Consider the following 15,484-nt stretch of genomic DNA (forward strand, 5'->3'; position numbering starts at 1 on the left):
GCTACATTTACAACATGCATTTTATATTAATGCCAGAAATGGCTAACGTTCAATAGCCATTTCATATATAGGAACATACACACACTCTCTGCCTATTAGTTACTGTACTCTTCACAAGTTATAGTGTCCAAACGCGCATCTGTATTCCACAGAAGAGATGCAATAAAGGACTGGATGTTACCAGTATCAACAGAGGACTGATAAGAAGTTTTGCCATTTCCTAGCCAACCACAAATAGAAACAGAGATACATGATGCCTTTATTGTTGTCTGTGTCTTCAGTTAACAATAGGGAACTCCAAAGGACCCTTTATAGTAATTCAGTCATAGGAGTATTACCTCCATACTGGTCACAGTTTCTATGTTGCCTGGTTTCAGACATGCTGCATTGCATAAGACAATTCCTTTGCTATCACATGGGTCTTCTTCAAACTTGATAAAGTTTTGCTTTCTGTGAAAGAAAATATGATGTCTTACGACATTTTTATTCAGTGTTGAAGATTTTGGAGGTATACGAGAAACCAGGCCATCAAATGCTTCCAAGACTTTGAAGGCCTAAATACAGATACGCAAATAGAGGACAATCACCCAAACAATAAATTCCTCTTCAGCACTACATCCTGATCTGAAGCCTCTTTCCACTTTTGGGTAGACTGCAACACTTAACATTCTATTCAGATAAAAAGGAGATAAAGCAAGATAGTGAAGTTCAACAACTCTCTGGTACAAAGAAATGAGACTGTCACTATCAATCAGGCTACTGGATATCCTGGTGCGTGCAGTGGAAGGGACAGTATCTCCCACTCATATCAAATCATTTCTCAAAATGTTATGGACAGAAGAATTTTTAAAAAAGGTTGTACCAAAATAAAACATAAGATATGTAAAAATGCTTCAGTTGCTTACAAACAGAAGTTTTTATCCTAAGTTGTTCAAAACTGTAATGTTTTTCCCACAACAGGGAAACAGTTCCTGTTTGTCAAATTTAAGACTTCTGACAAGAAGTTCATTTACTTTGAATTCTTCATTTGAAGTCCATGAACAACAAGGACTTCATGAGATACAAGCTGAAAACTAACGACAGAGCATGCCTAAGGGAGATTGAAATCTACTTGTATGGTACCAATTAGTTAAACAAATACATGAACAAGGCTTTTAACCATCACCTGATCAGAACGCGGGGCATTATCTTTCCATTCTTCTTTCAATTCATCTATTGTTTTTCTTGGTAACAGTACTCAATCAGGCTTGTCTTAGAAGACAATTTTATTAGGATCAGTTCCTGTGTTGCATTTTCTTAAAGAAATTAATCCTTAGCATTATTTCACGCAGTTTAGAGTGTAATTCAAGCTTCTGAAACTTTCACATTGCAAATACAGATAATTATAATACTTTCACCAGGAACTCAAAGAATGAACAATTAAAAAATTACTCTTATAGAAGCGTATATGCTGTTTTTTAAAGTGATGCTATAAGCCATAAGGGGCATATATCAGCACCAAAATAGTTGTAGTCATTAATTTAAGTAATAAATCATAGGTCCTGCCAACAATGACAGCAAACAGATGCTAACAAGAAAATGTATTATTTAATATGTTGTGCGTTATAAAAATGTAAGCATTTAGGACACTTCTTAAATTTTTATAATAATATGCATTTTATACATTACTGTTTTGACACATACAAGAACCAAATTTATAGGTCTCATTCAGGACTTACTTTCTCTTCTGTGAATACAGAATGGATTCCTGAGAGAGAAAAAGCTCAAGAAGTCAATGTTTCAAATAAATGTTTGCAACAAAGTCTTACTGTCTTGAAGTAAATATCATAAGCAGTGAATTTCATTAGAAAATGAAAATCAACTTATTTGCTTTACTGTAAACAGAAGTTTTTCCCTGAAAGTTGGAAGGAAAACAAAATAACTATGAAGTTTATCTGTGTTATGGACAACAAAAGATCATAACATTTGTCATTAATTTAAAAAATAATTCTGTACAGTCCTTACATACAGAGTTTTAATACTGAATAACTCTCAATGAGTCTGCCAAGTTATAAAAACATCAATTTTATTTTCTATTGTCTTATTATTTGTTTCTTGTATCAGTTTATATAATACGATATAATGCTACAATTACTTTCACCAAAAGCATCACTTGCAAAAAATGCCAAAACCAAAACAAAATCTATGCTAGCAATTAAAAACTTGATCTATTCCACTCCTTCCATTCACAGCCACCTCTCTGGACCCTAAAAGCCAGACAAAATGATTATCTGATTCTGGTACTGACACACGAGAGCGTAAGAAATGCAATTTTGCCTTTTGGCAAGCTCCGCCACACTAAACAGAACCACTGTGCAAACACCTTTCCCAGCCCTGCATCTCTGCTGCTGTACAGCTTGCTGCATAAGGTCCCTCTGCAGGAGGGTCAATTGTTTCTAAGATCATCATTGCTTTTTCCAAACATTTTTGTTTTGCTTTATGGAAACTATTTGGAAAATAATACCCCTGTTTCATTCTGATTTTCAGTGAACTCCTCTTGTTATCAGCACAGTTCCTTTCTTGGAAGCGCTTCACTCAATGCTTTATAACACTTGAGAAAGCACTGATCAGAGTATGGAAACTAAATTTTCTTCATTAAATCTACTGAAGCAGATATTAAAAATGCATTTAATATACTGGGGATGGCTGGTGGGCATCACTGACAGTGACAGGCCAGTTACTGATGAGCTGCTGTCAGACGGCCTTCTCAGCAGGGATCTGTGTCTAAGGCTGCTGAAGGACAGCAATATCTTCCCTTGTGTGTAAGCTCTATTCATCTCCCAAGTATTTACTAAATCACAGACCTCTGCACACAAACCCAGTGTTTCAGCGCATGCTAACAAATGATGGATGGCCTAGTCAATTCGTTATGTCCTGAAAGCGTGATTTCCTGCCATTCCAATCATCAAACCTCTAGAGCCTTCAGAGCTGATCAGTCCTGGAGAATATATTTTGCAGGCTCTATTAAAGGAGTAGAGGTTCTTTCCATTAGTCTCAAACTTTTTTTTTCCCCCCCTGTGGCTGATTTAAAGAGAACTCTCCTTCCAACAGCACCACTGCTACCACTCTTCCATGTGTAAAGTATTCAGCAAATGTACCTTTGGTACATCAGTGAAATAGTGCTCTTAAACACGAACCAGTTAAGAAGATGGATTTTGTTTGTGAGCACTATAAAAGTGACAATATTTTATTTAAATTCATCTATATGTCTTTATTATGTAACCTAGACAACCCTCAAACCATTTTGTAACTTAGCTTTTTTGATCAAATACCTTTTACAGCAATGGAGTGCTCAAAAGGACCTGTTTTCTTTGTATTTGTCTAGTGAAACGTATCAGAACTCTCTTAATTACATTCCTCTTAAAAGCATAAGACACTTAGGAATAAACTTCCAATGTTCAAAAGACAGGCTAGCTGTCAAAGAAACAAAGCTTCTAGATTTCACTCTTTTTCATAGCAAGGCAATATCGTGAACAAACTTTCTTCTATGTGTTAGAGGAGAAATTTTATTTACCTATTCAGTGATCTATAGGAGCAGAATATACATACCTCATGCCTCTTATTCTGAAACATTGAGCTTCAGATGAAATAGTCCACAGCTGTTGACGAGTTAGCTGTCTACAGCATCACAAGTTTTTAAAGGCGGTATAACAGATATGAGTAAAGTTTAGGTAAACAAGCATTTGGTTATTCTGAAGTGCAAAGACCTTGGATTTCTTTGCTTGCTAGGTGTGATCCAGACATAGGCAGTACAAACCAATCCACATTGCCCTACCGTTCACCTCAACCTTGACCTGGAGATTAAACTCACTTTTATTGCACACAAAGGTCATCTGTGTTAGGTCAAAATTCAAAGTCCCTTGTCAGCTAAGGTTGATATATTCCAACCTTTCCTACTCTAATGCATCAAATTTTTCATGGTGAGGTCATATTCAGTAGACAGTGTATTCAGCAATTTATCGTGCCATTGTAATATAGCCCAGAATATGATTGTCCAAAAAACAATGCATGAATAAAATATTTTCCATTCTGATGTAGCAAATCCCTTACGCTCATAAAACTTGAACCTAGATTTGTTTGCAGGCTTCAGAAGAATGATACATTATGGAGCTGTTTCTAAAATACAATCAAGAATTACCATTTCTATCACAATATTCCTTAAATACAAGCAACATGAATATAATGGTATCCTAAAATCCACAAGTCAATTAAAAAGCACATATGGTCAGTGTTAAAACTTCCACTTCATCCTTCCTTAACAACCACCATAATCTTGCCCTTAAATCTACAGACATCTGTTGGTCTGCCTGATGACACCAAGCTTGCTTTAGAATGAAATACTCAGAAAAAGACTATGCCACAAGACTTATATTCTTATCCTACTGGGATTATCACATCCATGGAATTTGAGAAGTGTCAGAAAGTACAACCAAATTAAACCTCACAAAGCAACACAGTAGTGTACATGGTGACAAAGACAATTCTCCCTGCTTTGAAAGGATTTTCTTTTTTTTTTTCCTTTCCCTTTTTTAATCTTCTTCTGCTCTTTTTCTGTTTTCTTTTTCCTCTTTTTTCTCCATTTTATTTCTTTTTCTCTTGCATTTTATCTCTTTTTCATCTTGTCTATATTCTTCTCTTTTCTTCCTACTGTTTTCACTTTTCTCTGTATTTTTTCTGCTTTTTTTTCCTCTTTCTATTTCTTTTCTTCTGAATTAAACAAAAGTACTTAACACACAGCTCCGAAAGACTCAGAATGCATTTTCAAATTACAGGGAACTAATTTCCACATCTGCTTTAAAAGGCTCTCTCCAATCATTGTATTTCACCATCAAATCTTCAAAGGATATAGGATTGGCTTCTAAGTGGTTTGTATAAATTCCTCAAGGCCAAAAAAGGTTTCCCTTTACTTAGCCAAAACGAATTTCACAAGTGTAATAAGTCCTGTTCTGTGTAATTTTTTTTTCTTTTTAATGAAAAGAACTGTACTCCCATATGGTAGCACTTCACAAACTGTAAGAGGGAAAAATTAAGAGAGAAGAAAGAGATTTATCAGTACTCAAGAATTCAGAAAATAAAACTTTAATGTTCATTGTGTATTTCAAACAAAATTTCAAGACTAATGCTTAAAATAGGTTTGTATTTTGCTAGGATGGACAACTATGTGGGAGTGTATGTAAGTAAGAAAATGGTTACACCTATAAAAAATGTGACAAGAAACTATGATGGACCTCCTTCAAAATTAACTTTCATGATGACACACACTTATGTATTACACCTACTTTTCTATTAGTAGGTAATATGCAAACTCTAAAGAACTCTTCTATCTCTCCAAACAAAAGAAAGCACCCATGTCCTGAAAATCTAGTATTTACATGTGCTAGTGGAAGTTTTCTGCCTAAATCCTGTCTGTTGGTGTTGGGAAAACCACAAACATAAGCCATACTATATTTTCAATTCTACTCCGAAACCTCCAACTGCCTTAACCTTTAAATCAGTATCTTCTGTTTAATTTAATGAATAATAAAGGAGATAAAGTTTTTCTGAGTTATACACTGATATTGCTGATTTCTTTCACACAATACTTCATATTACAGGAGAGGATTGTTATCCTTCCTATTTCAGGTCATAGCACTAGCAAACAGTTTGTTAGCTAGTCATACCAAATCCAACCAATTACAAGTTCTTTAATGCTTGTTAACTGATATTAAGTGAAAAGAGGAACCGCCCACAGGTTCAGCCTTTCAAAGCTGTGATATAGTAGATTTTCTACCAAGGGTTCAAATAACAAGAATATTGTCAGTTCTTCACATAATTACTTTGCACAGCTAATTTTTATTTCATTTTAGGATTATTTAAAATATGCTACATTTTATTGTGGGTCACTTCTTAAAACTTGTTCATTACTAATTCTCTTTTCAATTAATAACCCAAGACCTCTTTTTCATCTCTTATTATCAAGCTGTTTACCTGTGAGGTTTACTGCAGCTTCAAGTACCTAACACATTTTAAATTATATTAGACTTTTTTTACATTGACTAAAACAAACTCTGTGTCAAACTTTGTTTACTCTGAAATCTAATATAAAAGAAGAAGAAAGTATAAAACTTTGAAAATTCTACTGTTCCATTGATACATTAAATCCTCCAGAACATTTAAATACAGTACAGTGGTACAAAGCATTTGCCACATGATGACATTGTTTATGTAGGCAGAGCATGAATTCATGTCCTTGTTAAATACTGAGAATATAGAAAAAGGGAGTTTAAAATGCGCCTTTAAACTTTTTTTTCCAGAATAAGTTTCTAGCAATTGTAGGCACAAAGGTAACTTTCTAAATGAGATTTGCTAGATCAGTGTTTGCAGAGTAATGAAAAATAGACTAATTCTGCTTTTCAAAATAATTAATCAACTATTCAGAAGAGCAGGGAGAGCAAGAGAAGTAGTAAGAATAATGTTGGGTTTGCTAAGACAAGAACCTTTCTAGGCAGAAGAGTGCAACTGAAGTGTCACACATCAGTAGGCTGCCTGCTCATAAATACAACCTATCTAATAATCCTGTGCCCAAGTTCAGAGTCTCAAACTCTGCAAGCCATGGAGGCAGCTATCTGCCCTCTGCTCATGAGCCTCCCTGCCAGTCTGCCTTCCTGGGTAACAGCAACTCCAAACAGCACTAAAGCAAACCTTCCACCTCAACTCAATCTGCAGGCTCCAGACACCAGAACACAGAATTGGAAAGAAAAAAGAAAAAAGGGTGATGAAAGAGAAAATCAGTTCCACCCTCCTGTTTCTCACCACAGCCATCATGGACTCATCAGTACTGCTTGACAATCTAAGCAACTGCACGAAAGCAGAATAAAATTATTCACAAAGAAGCAATATATTGCTTATTTGCCTTGTAAATAAAGTTGGCTTCAAGAAGAAAATGAGAGGCCTATCCACACCCAACTCTAAAAAACAAAACCAGAGGCAACAATGACACTGGAAAAGAGGAAGCAAAAATGCTTCCTCGGTCTTAAGCTGCTCGTAAAAGAAATAACATTCATACCATAAATTTAAACTTCTTTAGGGCCTTTGTTTCAATATGAAGCACTACAGAGAAAGTGATAAAATTGAGCAAATAATTAACAGATTATTTTTTTCCAACTTACATTGTAACACATTACTGTGCAGATACATTTTTTTAAAAACTAAACTCTTGCTGAGATGCTTTCCAGGCCTGGTGGAATTTAATAAAGCTATCAATAATTTGGAGAAAGAGCAATACAATTACTGAAAATGTGGGGAAAACTGAAGTGTTACTAAGTAAAGAAGAGGTCATCAATGTAGAGGAATGTGCATTCCTTGATATGTTGTGGGAACAAAGTGTGCGCATTCCACTAATCAAATATGAAGTTACACACATTAAAATCAAATAGTCATACTCAAGTATACCATTATGAAGCTGTGCATCACATTCTCTTCTTGCTTACTGGGGAAAAAAAAAAAGGAAGAAAAATTTTAAAAAGTACTTCTCTTACACTTATGCTAGGTTCCCTTACCTTTCTGCTGTGAAAAAAGCTCCTCTTGACCACATGGAAATAAGTTTTCATGCAAGGGACACAAAAAGGACAGTACTTTTTTGAACAGATGCACAAAAGTGACAAACTGCACATAGCAGCTGATAAAAGTAAGCTGATAAAAGCAGCTGATACTTCGAAACCCTAGTACTTCGAAAATCTCTATAGCACAGTTAGCACTTACGTAGTCTCAGAAACCAATGCTTCTTTTAAAGGAACGCAAGTGAAGGTACCTAAAGGAAAGTTGGGCTAGAGGCACCAAGTTAGTTTAAAAACTTGAAAAAAGGAAGAGAAACAATACAGACTTCACAAATTGTGCTATAGAAAAATATAGCACTCCTCAATGGACTGAAACACGTTTCACAACAGTGTAGTGCAGTAACTTGAAAAGCATGGGTTTTGCAATCATTAATAGATGCTCAAGGTTACTGAGACAACTTGAACCTTAAGTTTCCGGAATCTCCAATTCAAGCACAGCCTGGTATAAGAAACTCAAACACTCAGAACAGAACCAAGCCAGAACAAAACTCAAGACAGGATCATACTGAATTGGATCACCAAAGCTTACATCCTTAGCAAGCTTGGTAGAGACCAGAGGAAGACTGTCATGGGTAACCCAAAATGTTACTATCCGTACCTATCCATGCCCAAAAATTGTTACAGCCCCTTTTAAGATCCAACACATCCAGAACTGGAACCACAGGGCAGAGGGGGCATTGCCACAGTCCCTTTTTAAGTTGGAGCTGGGAAGTGGGGAACGAACTCTGCTGGCAGGACTTGCTGAAAGTGGAGGCTCTGCTTTGGAGGGGTTACTTTGGGTGGGCTTTTTTGTGTTTTTTCCTGGGCTTGCAAAAGTAGCCACTTGGAAAAACTGCATTTCACAGTCAAAAAGTGTTTTGGAGCGAACTTTGCAAAGCTGTTGCTGATTGGTTGCTGGGACCCGGTCACCTCGTGTCAGCGCTGACAGACCGGCGTTCCCCCCACAACACACCCACAGTTTGGAGACATCAGCACCAACATCATCAAAGTCTGGCAGGCAGCAGTGCTGACCCCACACACTCCAACACTTCTCATCTGCCGCTAGAACCACTCCGAAAGCTCCTGCCTCCCCCAGGGTTTGCTGCCATCCCTCCTCTTTGTCTCCCAGACCGCACAATTGCCTTCAAAGGCACCATCTCGGGGGTAGGGTCTGATGCCATTTTCCTTTCTTTCCCTACAGCGTCAGCCTTGGCCATCTTGGAAAGGGTATTTCCAACACTTTGGGTCTCTCTTTGTTCTGGGGGAGTTGATAAGATATGGCAATTTTCTATCTAGTGGTTATTTACTGTTATTTTTGCCTTTTGCAGTTTCACTTGTTAGTAAATGCTATTTTTGTCACTTATTTCTACTCGCATTTTGTTTCTCCTTATTGGTAGAAGGGGATTGGTGAAAAAAAAGAAGAAATCATTTAAGAGTGTTCCCCTTTAAACTGTCTTAAACCAAGGCAAAGATATGGTCAAGAAAACTATAATATTCAATGAGAACTGGATACAAAGAAGAATAGGAAAATATGTACAAGGTATATGTTTGAGAAGGGTCAACTCAAAAGTCAATTATGTTCTACTGATTAGAAGCTTTAGAAAAAGTTTCTGAGAGAAACAATGTATTCTGCTATATACACAAGAATTGAAACAACTAAAACAGTAAGCAGTTAAACAGAAGTACTAGAATATTAGTTTGAGTATGGATTTAACTCTCAGAACTTGGACTTTTCAGGGCAAGTTAAAACAGTCTTTGAAAAAAAAGAATTTTAAAGGTCTAACTTATATGTTGTCACTATAAATAGGTAGCACTCAGGTGATTTGTAGCTAGAAGATTCTACTTGTAGGCAGCTCTGACCACACCATATAAGAGAGATACATGCACTCGAAAGAAAGATTTTAACTATCTCAGAACATTTCCTGCAGTGGGCTAAAACCTGTTCTACAATGGCTTACTCAATTTAGACATTAGCTCTCACCAAGAAGAATAGTATCTCAGAAGAACTTGAGCCCATAGCTGAAGGGAAAGCTGAAGAAAGTAATAGAGAAGTAACAAAGAAAACCACAGATTATTAACAAATACAAAAATTCAGGTGAGAAACTAAGCAGAAAAGGTGCTACAGTTCAACAGAAAAGCACAACACTGAATATACAGAATTATCAGTCCAGTGGCATATGCGTGAAAAACATCAAAGGAACTACGGATCAGTGATCCAATATTGTCAGAGATTTATTGTGCTTAGTGCTCAAAATCACATTTTGATAATCCTCAGGTCATCCAAATACCCTGGTGTTAAATGGGAACATGTTAGGAGACAACTGCTAAGGATGTAACAAATACCTTAAGAATAAAGAAATGAATAATACATTTGTAATTGCCAGGCATGAAATACAAAGCACAGCATTAACAGAAAACGAACAGCAATTTCCCAAGTTTTTGCAAAATAACTGGATTTTAAGCAAAGCAGACTAAATCCGTGTTGTATGGAAAGTTACAGGGTTGTAAAATATAAGAATTCCCAATGCTTGTATTAAAATACTTATAAATAGTATGAGATGCAATTTAATTTTGACTTTTTGACATTAATAAGTCACATGACAATACTTGTTTGTAGTAATAATCTCATCTCCTGAAGTAGTTCAATAATAGTAAAGCACAAACTACCCTGGTGAAAAATTATTTAGATTCACAGGTCAGGTTGGTAGCTACCACCCAGCATACCTGTGCATTAAATTGTAGCAATTGTTTACAGAAATTACAACTTATTCTTAGGGAGAAACTGCAGAACAAGAGTAGGCCCTTTCACAAAGCACAAAAGAGATTTTATACAAATTAGGAGCATAAAATTTGAGGCTTCAGGAAATAAAACAACTGAGGGAGGAACAACAGATAAGACAGCATTAGAAAAAAAACTGAGCAGATTAATGCAGAAATCCAAAGACCCTCAAGATCTATGAGGCAGTAGGAACCAGAAATATTTGAAAATTGTCAATTTATGTATTGCATTACCAGTGGAATGCCAATCTTTCCCGGGGAAAGATTGAAAGTGCAAGGTGAAAGCAGCTATTATGGATGTTAGTACTTTCCAGTTTGAATCAGCAACTGTTACCATATAATAATGAGAAACCGGCTATGGACACCTCCATCACACTGCAGGTACCATGACAGATTCTGGAATATTTTTTTAAAAAGACTGAATTAAGAAGTTGAGGTGGAGGGGGGCGGCTTTAGTAGATTCAGGCTTTCATAAGGAAAAAAAATCCAGCCAGTAAGTCAAGTCAGACTTTCTGGCCTAGAAGAGAATTACAAAATTTCTAGATTATAAGGAAAACTTACTTACTCCATAGTTATCAAACACATCACTGAAAAAGCCTCTCCTTTAAGATGGCACACAAGTTTACAAATCTCTGCAGCTGGCCTCTTTTACAAGGTAAGGGTTATAGAGAATGCCTGTTTTCCACATCCTAACATGCATCTACTTCAATACACTTTCTTAACTGCTTAGGAAAGCCGTGGCCTTGGAATGTATTGTTTATCTTCCGCATCTGACCTGCTATGAGAAATAAACAGAGACAAACAAAGAAATATCACATTCCCAGAAAGAAGATGTGCAGACCTCCTCAAAATATACTTAAGACAGGCATTTAAAAAAAAAAACAACTATCAATTCATCGCTCATACAGAAGATTTTGGCCTTCTCCTAGCATGGGCAAACAAAATTCATGAGAGAACTACAAGCAAAATTCAGAACAGGCCATTCCCATGCCATAATGTGAATAACAAGAGAAGAGTATAGTCACTTAAATATGGAAGCAGCTACTACAGCTACTACTAACCTTTGCTTTCCAGTGTTCACCACACTTGAGCCAGCTCCTTTAGGAAAAAAACAGAATTCTTTTCCTAATTAACCCTATACTGTTACTTGCACATAGTTGTTCAGGAGTCATCAAGTTCTGAAACAGAGGAGTCAGTGGATCTATTGCAGCACTGAGTGGACTGCGAAGTAAAAGGTATAGAAAAGCCCAGTCTTGTTTGGATAAATTTGATTACAAACACTCATGTGCCTTATGGATCTGTCCTGGAAGCAGGTTCCTAAAAATAGTGACTGACCTGGGAAACCAACCCAAATTCTAACCTTCTTTCCAGACAACTTTATAAGGAGAGTAGAAAAAGAGAACATGTGCATGTTTGCAAGCACACACAAATACACACAAACACTGTCTCCTAATTTCATTAGCACTGAAATGTTAAAGCCAAGTCTAAGCTCCTTAGACACATGTTGTTATGGTAAGTGCTTTTCCAAGTTGCAGAAGTACTGAGCAAGGTGAAAAGGAAAGGATCTCACTGGACAGTTTAAAAGCCTAAGTTAATGTTGGCTTTTTATCCACTTACTGTAAGTTACACACAGCATCAGTTTCTTCCGCCACACTTGTGGTTAAGACTAGCAAGGTTCATTCAGGAAGTACGTGAATGATTTTCTGTTTTGCTAATTTCTCTCTCTCACCAAAGCAGATATAGTATGTAACCTACATTTTTCTGTATTATTTCTGGTGATTTTAGAAATACCACCACTCTTTTCCCCACAGAACCAAATTTGCTTTCCTGTCCAATTCAGCAATAGCAACCCTTCCCTTAAATCTGAAAAGTGATAAACCTTGCAACTTTGCTTAAAACTCTGTTCTAGTTGGTAATAAATAAATTTCAGCATTGAAGATTGGTGCATGGAGCACATCCTGTCATGGGTACCTTTCCATCCTAGCCCATAATCATTTGCAAATGTCTCTGAGAATTCTGAATACAGCTCAGGCAAGGAAGTACATGAATGGTCATAGGTAAAAAGATGATCCCTTTTCCAGTCTCAACCGGAATGCAGCAGCAAGGAGAGAATTACGAATCCAGAAAGTCCCTTCTCCCTAAGAAACAGGGGCAACGGTATTGCAGGATGGATTTCACACTTGCCCTCAGCCACTGAGGTTCGGCCTTAGCTGTACGGCTTTATTCACATCAGAAGATCTACTTGGTGTATAAGAGGCTCGTGAAGGGCCCCAGGAGCTTTCACTTGGACGGGTGTCGGGGGCGTCGGGGGAAGCGTTCTTTATTTTGTGCCAACTCCTCAGGTCACGGAGGGTGGAGCAGTACCCTGCTCCCAGCGGAGCAGCCGCTTGCCGTCGAATACTGTGTGCGTGTGCTGGTGATTTTGTACCGTGTGGGGCCTGAACTGGGGCACCGGGTGGAGCTGACGCAGCGGCCCCCGCGGCCCCAGGCCCGGCCGCAGCGAGCCCGCAGGCCGAGCCGGGGGCCGAGGCTCCGCGCCGGAGGGCGGGATACACTTACCTAGGAAACTTCTCCTTCAGCTTCCTCAGGCTCTGCCGGGTGGGCTGCACGTGCCCCAGGAACTGGGCTATCTCATCGTACTGGGCTTTGCTCAGCTTCATGCCTCGCACCGCCAGGGCTGCGCGGAGGCGGCAGGAGAGGCGCGGGACGCGCCGGGCGGCGAGAGGCAGAAGGCCAAGGCTGGCTGGGCGGAGAAAGGCAGCAAGCCCGGGACACCCTTTGCTATCAGGCGGGCGCAGAGGCAGCCGCGAGCCGCCGCGGCCGCCGCTCCCCGCAGCTCCGCCCCGCGTCCGGTGCGGGCGGTGCGAGGGGGGCGGTGCGAGCGGCCATGCCGAGCCGCCCGGCTCTGCGCAGCCGCTCCGGCGGCCGCCAGTGCGCTACTCTCCGCTGGCTCCGCCGGCCTCGGCGTTTCTGGTGGGGCAGGGTGCTGGTAGCCTCACGCCTGGGGATGGGCTCTGTTTGGTGCCCCGCAAATCGCTTCTGCGAGCCGCCATGGAGCTTGCAAGGGCGGACGGAGCTGATGGGGCGGCCCCGGCCCGCAGCGGGCAGAGGGGACCGAGATGCTGGGTCTCGCTGGTGTGTAGGAGCGCCTGGGCTGGGGCGCAGGCTGCGAGTCCTGCTGTAAAGCGGCTTAAAAGTGAACTTTTCAAGGCCCTTTTCACAAGTCACGCTGAAATTAGTGTTTCTTGCTCCTTAAAGGGAAAATTATACCTGTGGTAGTACGGCTACTACTCTACTAGTAGTAGAGCTGTGGATGCAGATAGGCCTGCAGCCTTTTACGTGCCCAAGGTAAAGGCTCCCGCTGAATTTCAGGAGAAAACCATCCAAATATGTGCTTGGATTTCCTGAAAAAGTTTGTTAAGACTCAAACTTAGGCAAGCAAAATTATTAAATACCATTTAAATATTAGTAAGTATACTGCAAGTTGTAGTTTCTGTGCTGGGTGTTATTAGTAATTATTATAACTTCAAAGACAGATATGCTCTCCTGTAAACACCAAAAAAAGACTAGTGCTTATGAAGAGAACTGACCATGCAGGTGACAAAGAAATAGAAGTACTCCCACTGATTGTTATTTAGTTGCATTCATGAGCTACCTACGGGCTACTGGAGTCCTAGCCCTGAAATTTCCATCTTAAAATGATGGATTAAGAGCTGAATTTCTTATTTTTATAGATTTTAGGTTCTGTTCTCTTGCTTGCTTTCTTGAAAGCTTTAGGATCACATTGACGCTGCCCCTGCCGCGGCTCTGCTGGCCCTGGCTAGCTCCTGCTCCCTAGCCGCTGGCAGTGCCGGGAGTGGGGAACGGTCTGGGAGCTGTTTGTCCCAGACCGAACCTTCAGAGCCTGTAGGCCACCAAGCTCTGCGGTCTCAGGTGCGTCCTGGGTGTCCGATAAAGGCAAGGAGGAGGCTCAGAGTCCCAGGTTCTCTCCAGAAACCAGGCTTTATTCCAGGAATGGGAACAGTGGATGGGGGAAGGACTGGAATGGTCGAGGCTAGGACAGACTGAGCGAGGAGCACCTCTGTGCGCCCCAATTTAAGGTGGGGAGGGTACAAACACAGGAACCAATCAGGGCATCTCAGGGGAGGAGTTGGGGGGAGGGTTCACAATGCTGGGGACCAATGGGAATAACATGTGGGAGGGGCGGCAGCCGCAACACCAATGGGGCTTCGAATGAGGGATGAGTGACAGGGAACATGCTGGAACAGAAGGTTGGGTTCACATTGATTGATAGGATTCAGGGGCAGGAACAGGGTGATGAACAAGGAAGGTTCAGGAAAAAGGGGAGGGGTTTACAATGATAGGGACAAACCATGTTGGGATAACGGGGGAGTAACCGGGGTAGACCAAGTTTAAACTTAATGAAAGTGAACAAACGTAATGAAAAGTGAACAAACAGGCGGCAACATCTCCCCCTTTCTTTTTTAAGAACAGGAGGAAGATGTGGGGTCTGGGGGAGCAGAGGGTGTTTCAAACCATTCGGGAGCGGGCAAGGGAGGAGGAGGAAGGGGAATAAGGGGTTTCAGCTCAACACAATTTGCTTCTGGTGGGGGAGATAACAAGGAGGTAATGGACCGAACTAAACATCTTCGTAAGATCGCCAACGCGCATAAAATAATAAATATAACAAAAACAATCCATAAAACAGTTCTTATAATAGAAGAAAGCCATCCGGAGACCCCCCATCCTGAAAAGAGACTGGTGACCCAGTCATTAGTCTCTTGGTGTATTTGGTGGATCATGCCCTTCATCTCGGTGATGGTCTTCTTGATGTCTGTGCTTCTGGTGGTCAGATTCATGCAGCAAAGTCCCTCAAACTCCTTACAGTCATGATTATGTAGGAGCAGTAGGAAATCGATAGCTGCGCGATTTTGTAGCGTCGCTCGCCTGGTTATCTCCTCGTCTTCGAGGAGGTTGCTCAGCGCGGTTGACGTTAAGTTAGCTTGCTTGACCACCCAACATTCTAATTGGCCCAATTCTCCGAGAGCTTGTGCCGCGGCCAGCCATGGTAAAAATACTGACACAGCAACTCA

General features: G+C 40.0%; 1 protein-coding gene across 2 annotated transcripts in view; it reads right to left on the bottom strand.

Annotated features, from left to right (window-relative positions):
• The window catches only part of CDIN1 (CDAN1 interacting nuclease 1), a 123,965-nt gene extending 110,733 nt beyond the window's left edge, over positions 1-13,232 (bottom strand). For both annotated transcript variants that reach the window (XM_058827300.1, XM_058827308.1), the window contains exon 1: positions 12,951-13,232. In XM_058827300.1, the coding sequence (XP_058683283.1) occupies positions 12,951-13,051 (101 nt within the window). In that variant the 5' untranslated portion in view covers positions 13,052-13,232. The remainder of the gene's footprint in view (positions 1-12,950) is intronic.
• Between the last annotated feature and the right edge of the window lie 2,252 nt (positions 13,233-15,484).

The sequence above is a fragment of the Poecile atricapillus genome, chromosome 1, assembly GCF_030490865.1.
Source record: "Poecile atricapillus isolate bPoeAtr1 chromosome 1, bPoeAtr1.hap1, whole genome shotgun sequence".
Lineage (NCBI taxonomy): Eukaryota > Metazoa > Chordata > Aves > Passeriformes > Paridae > Poecile > Poecile atricapillus.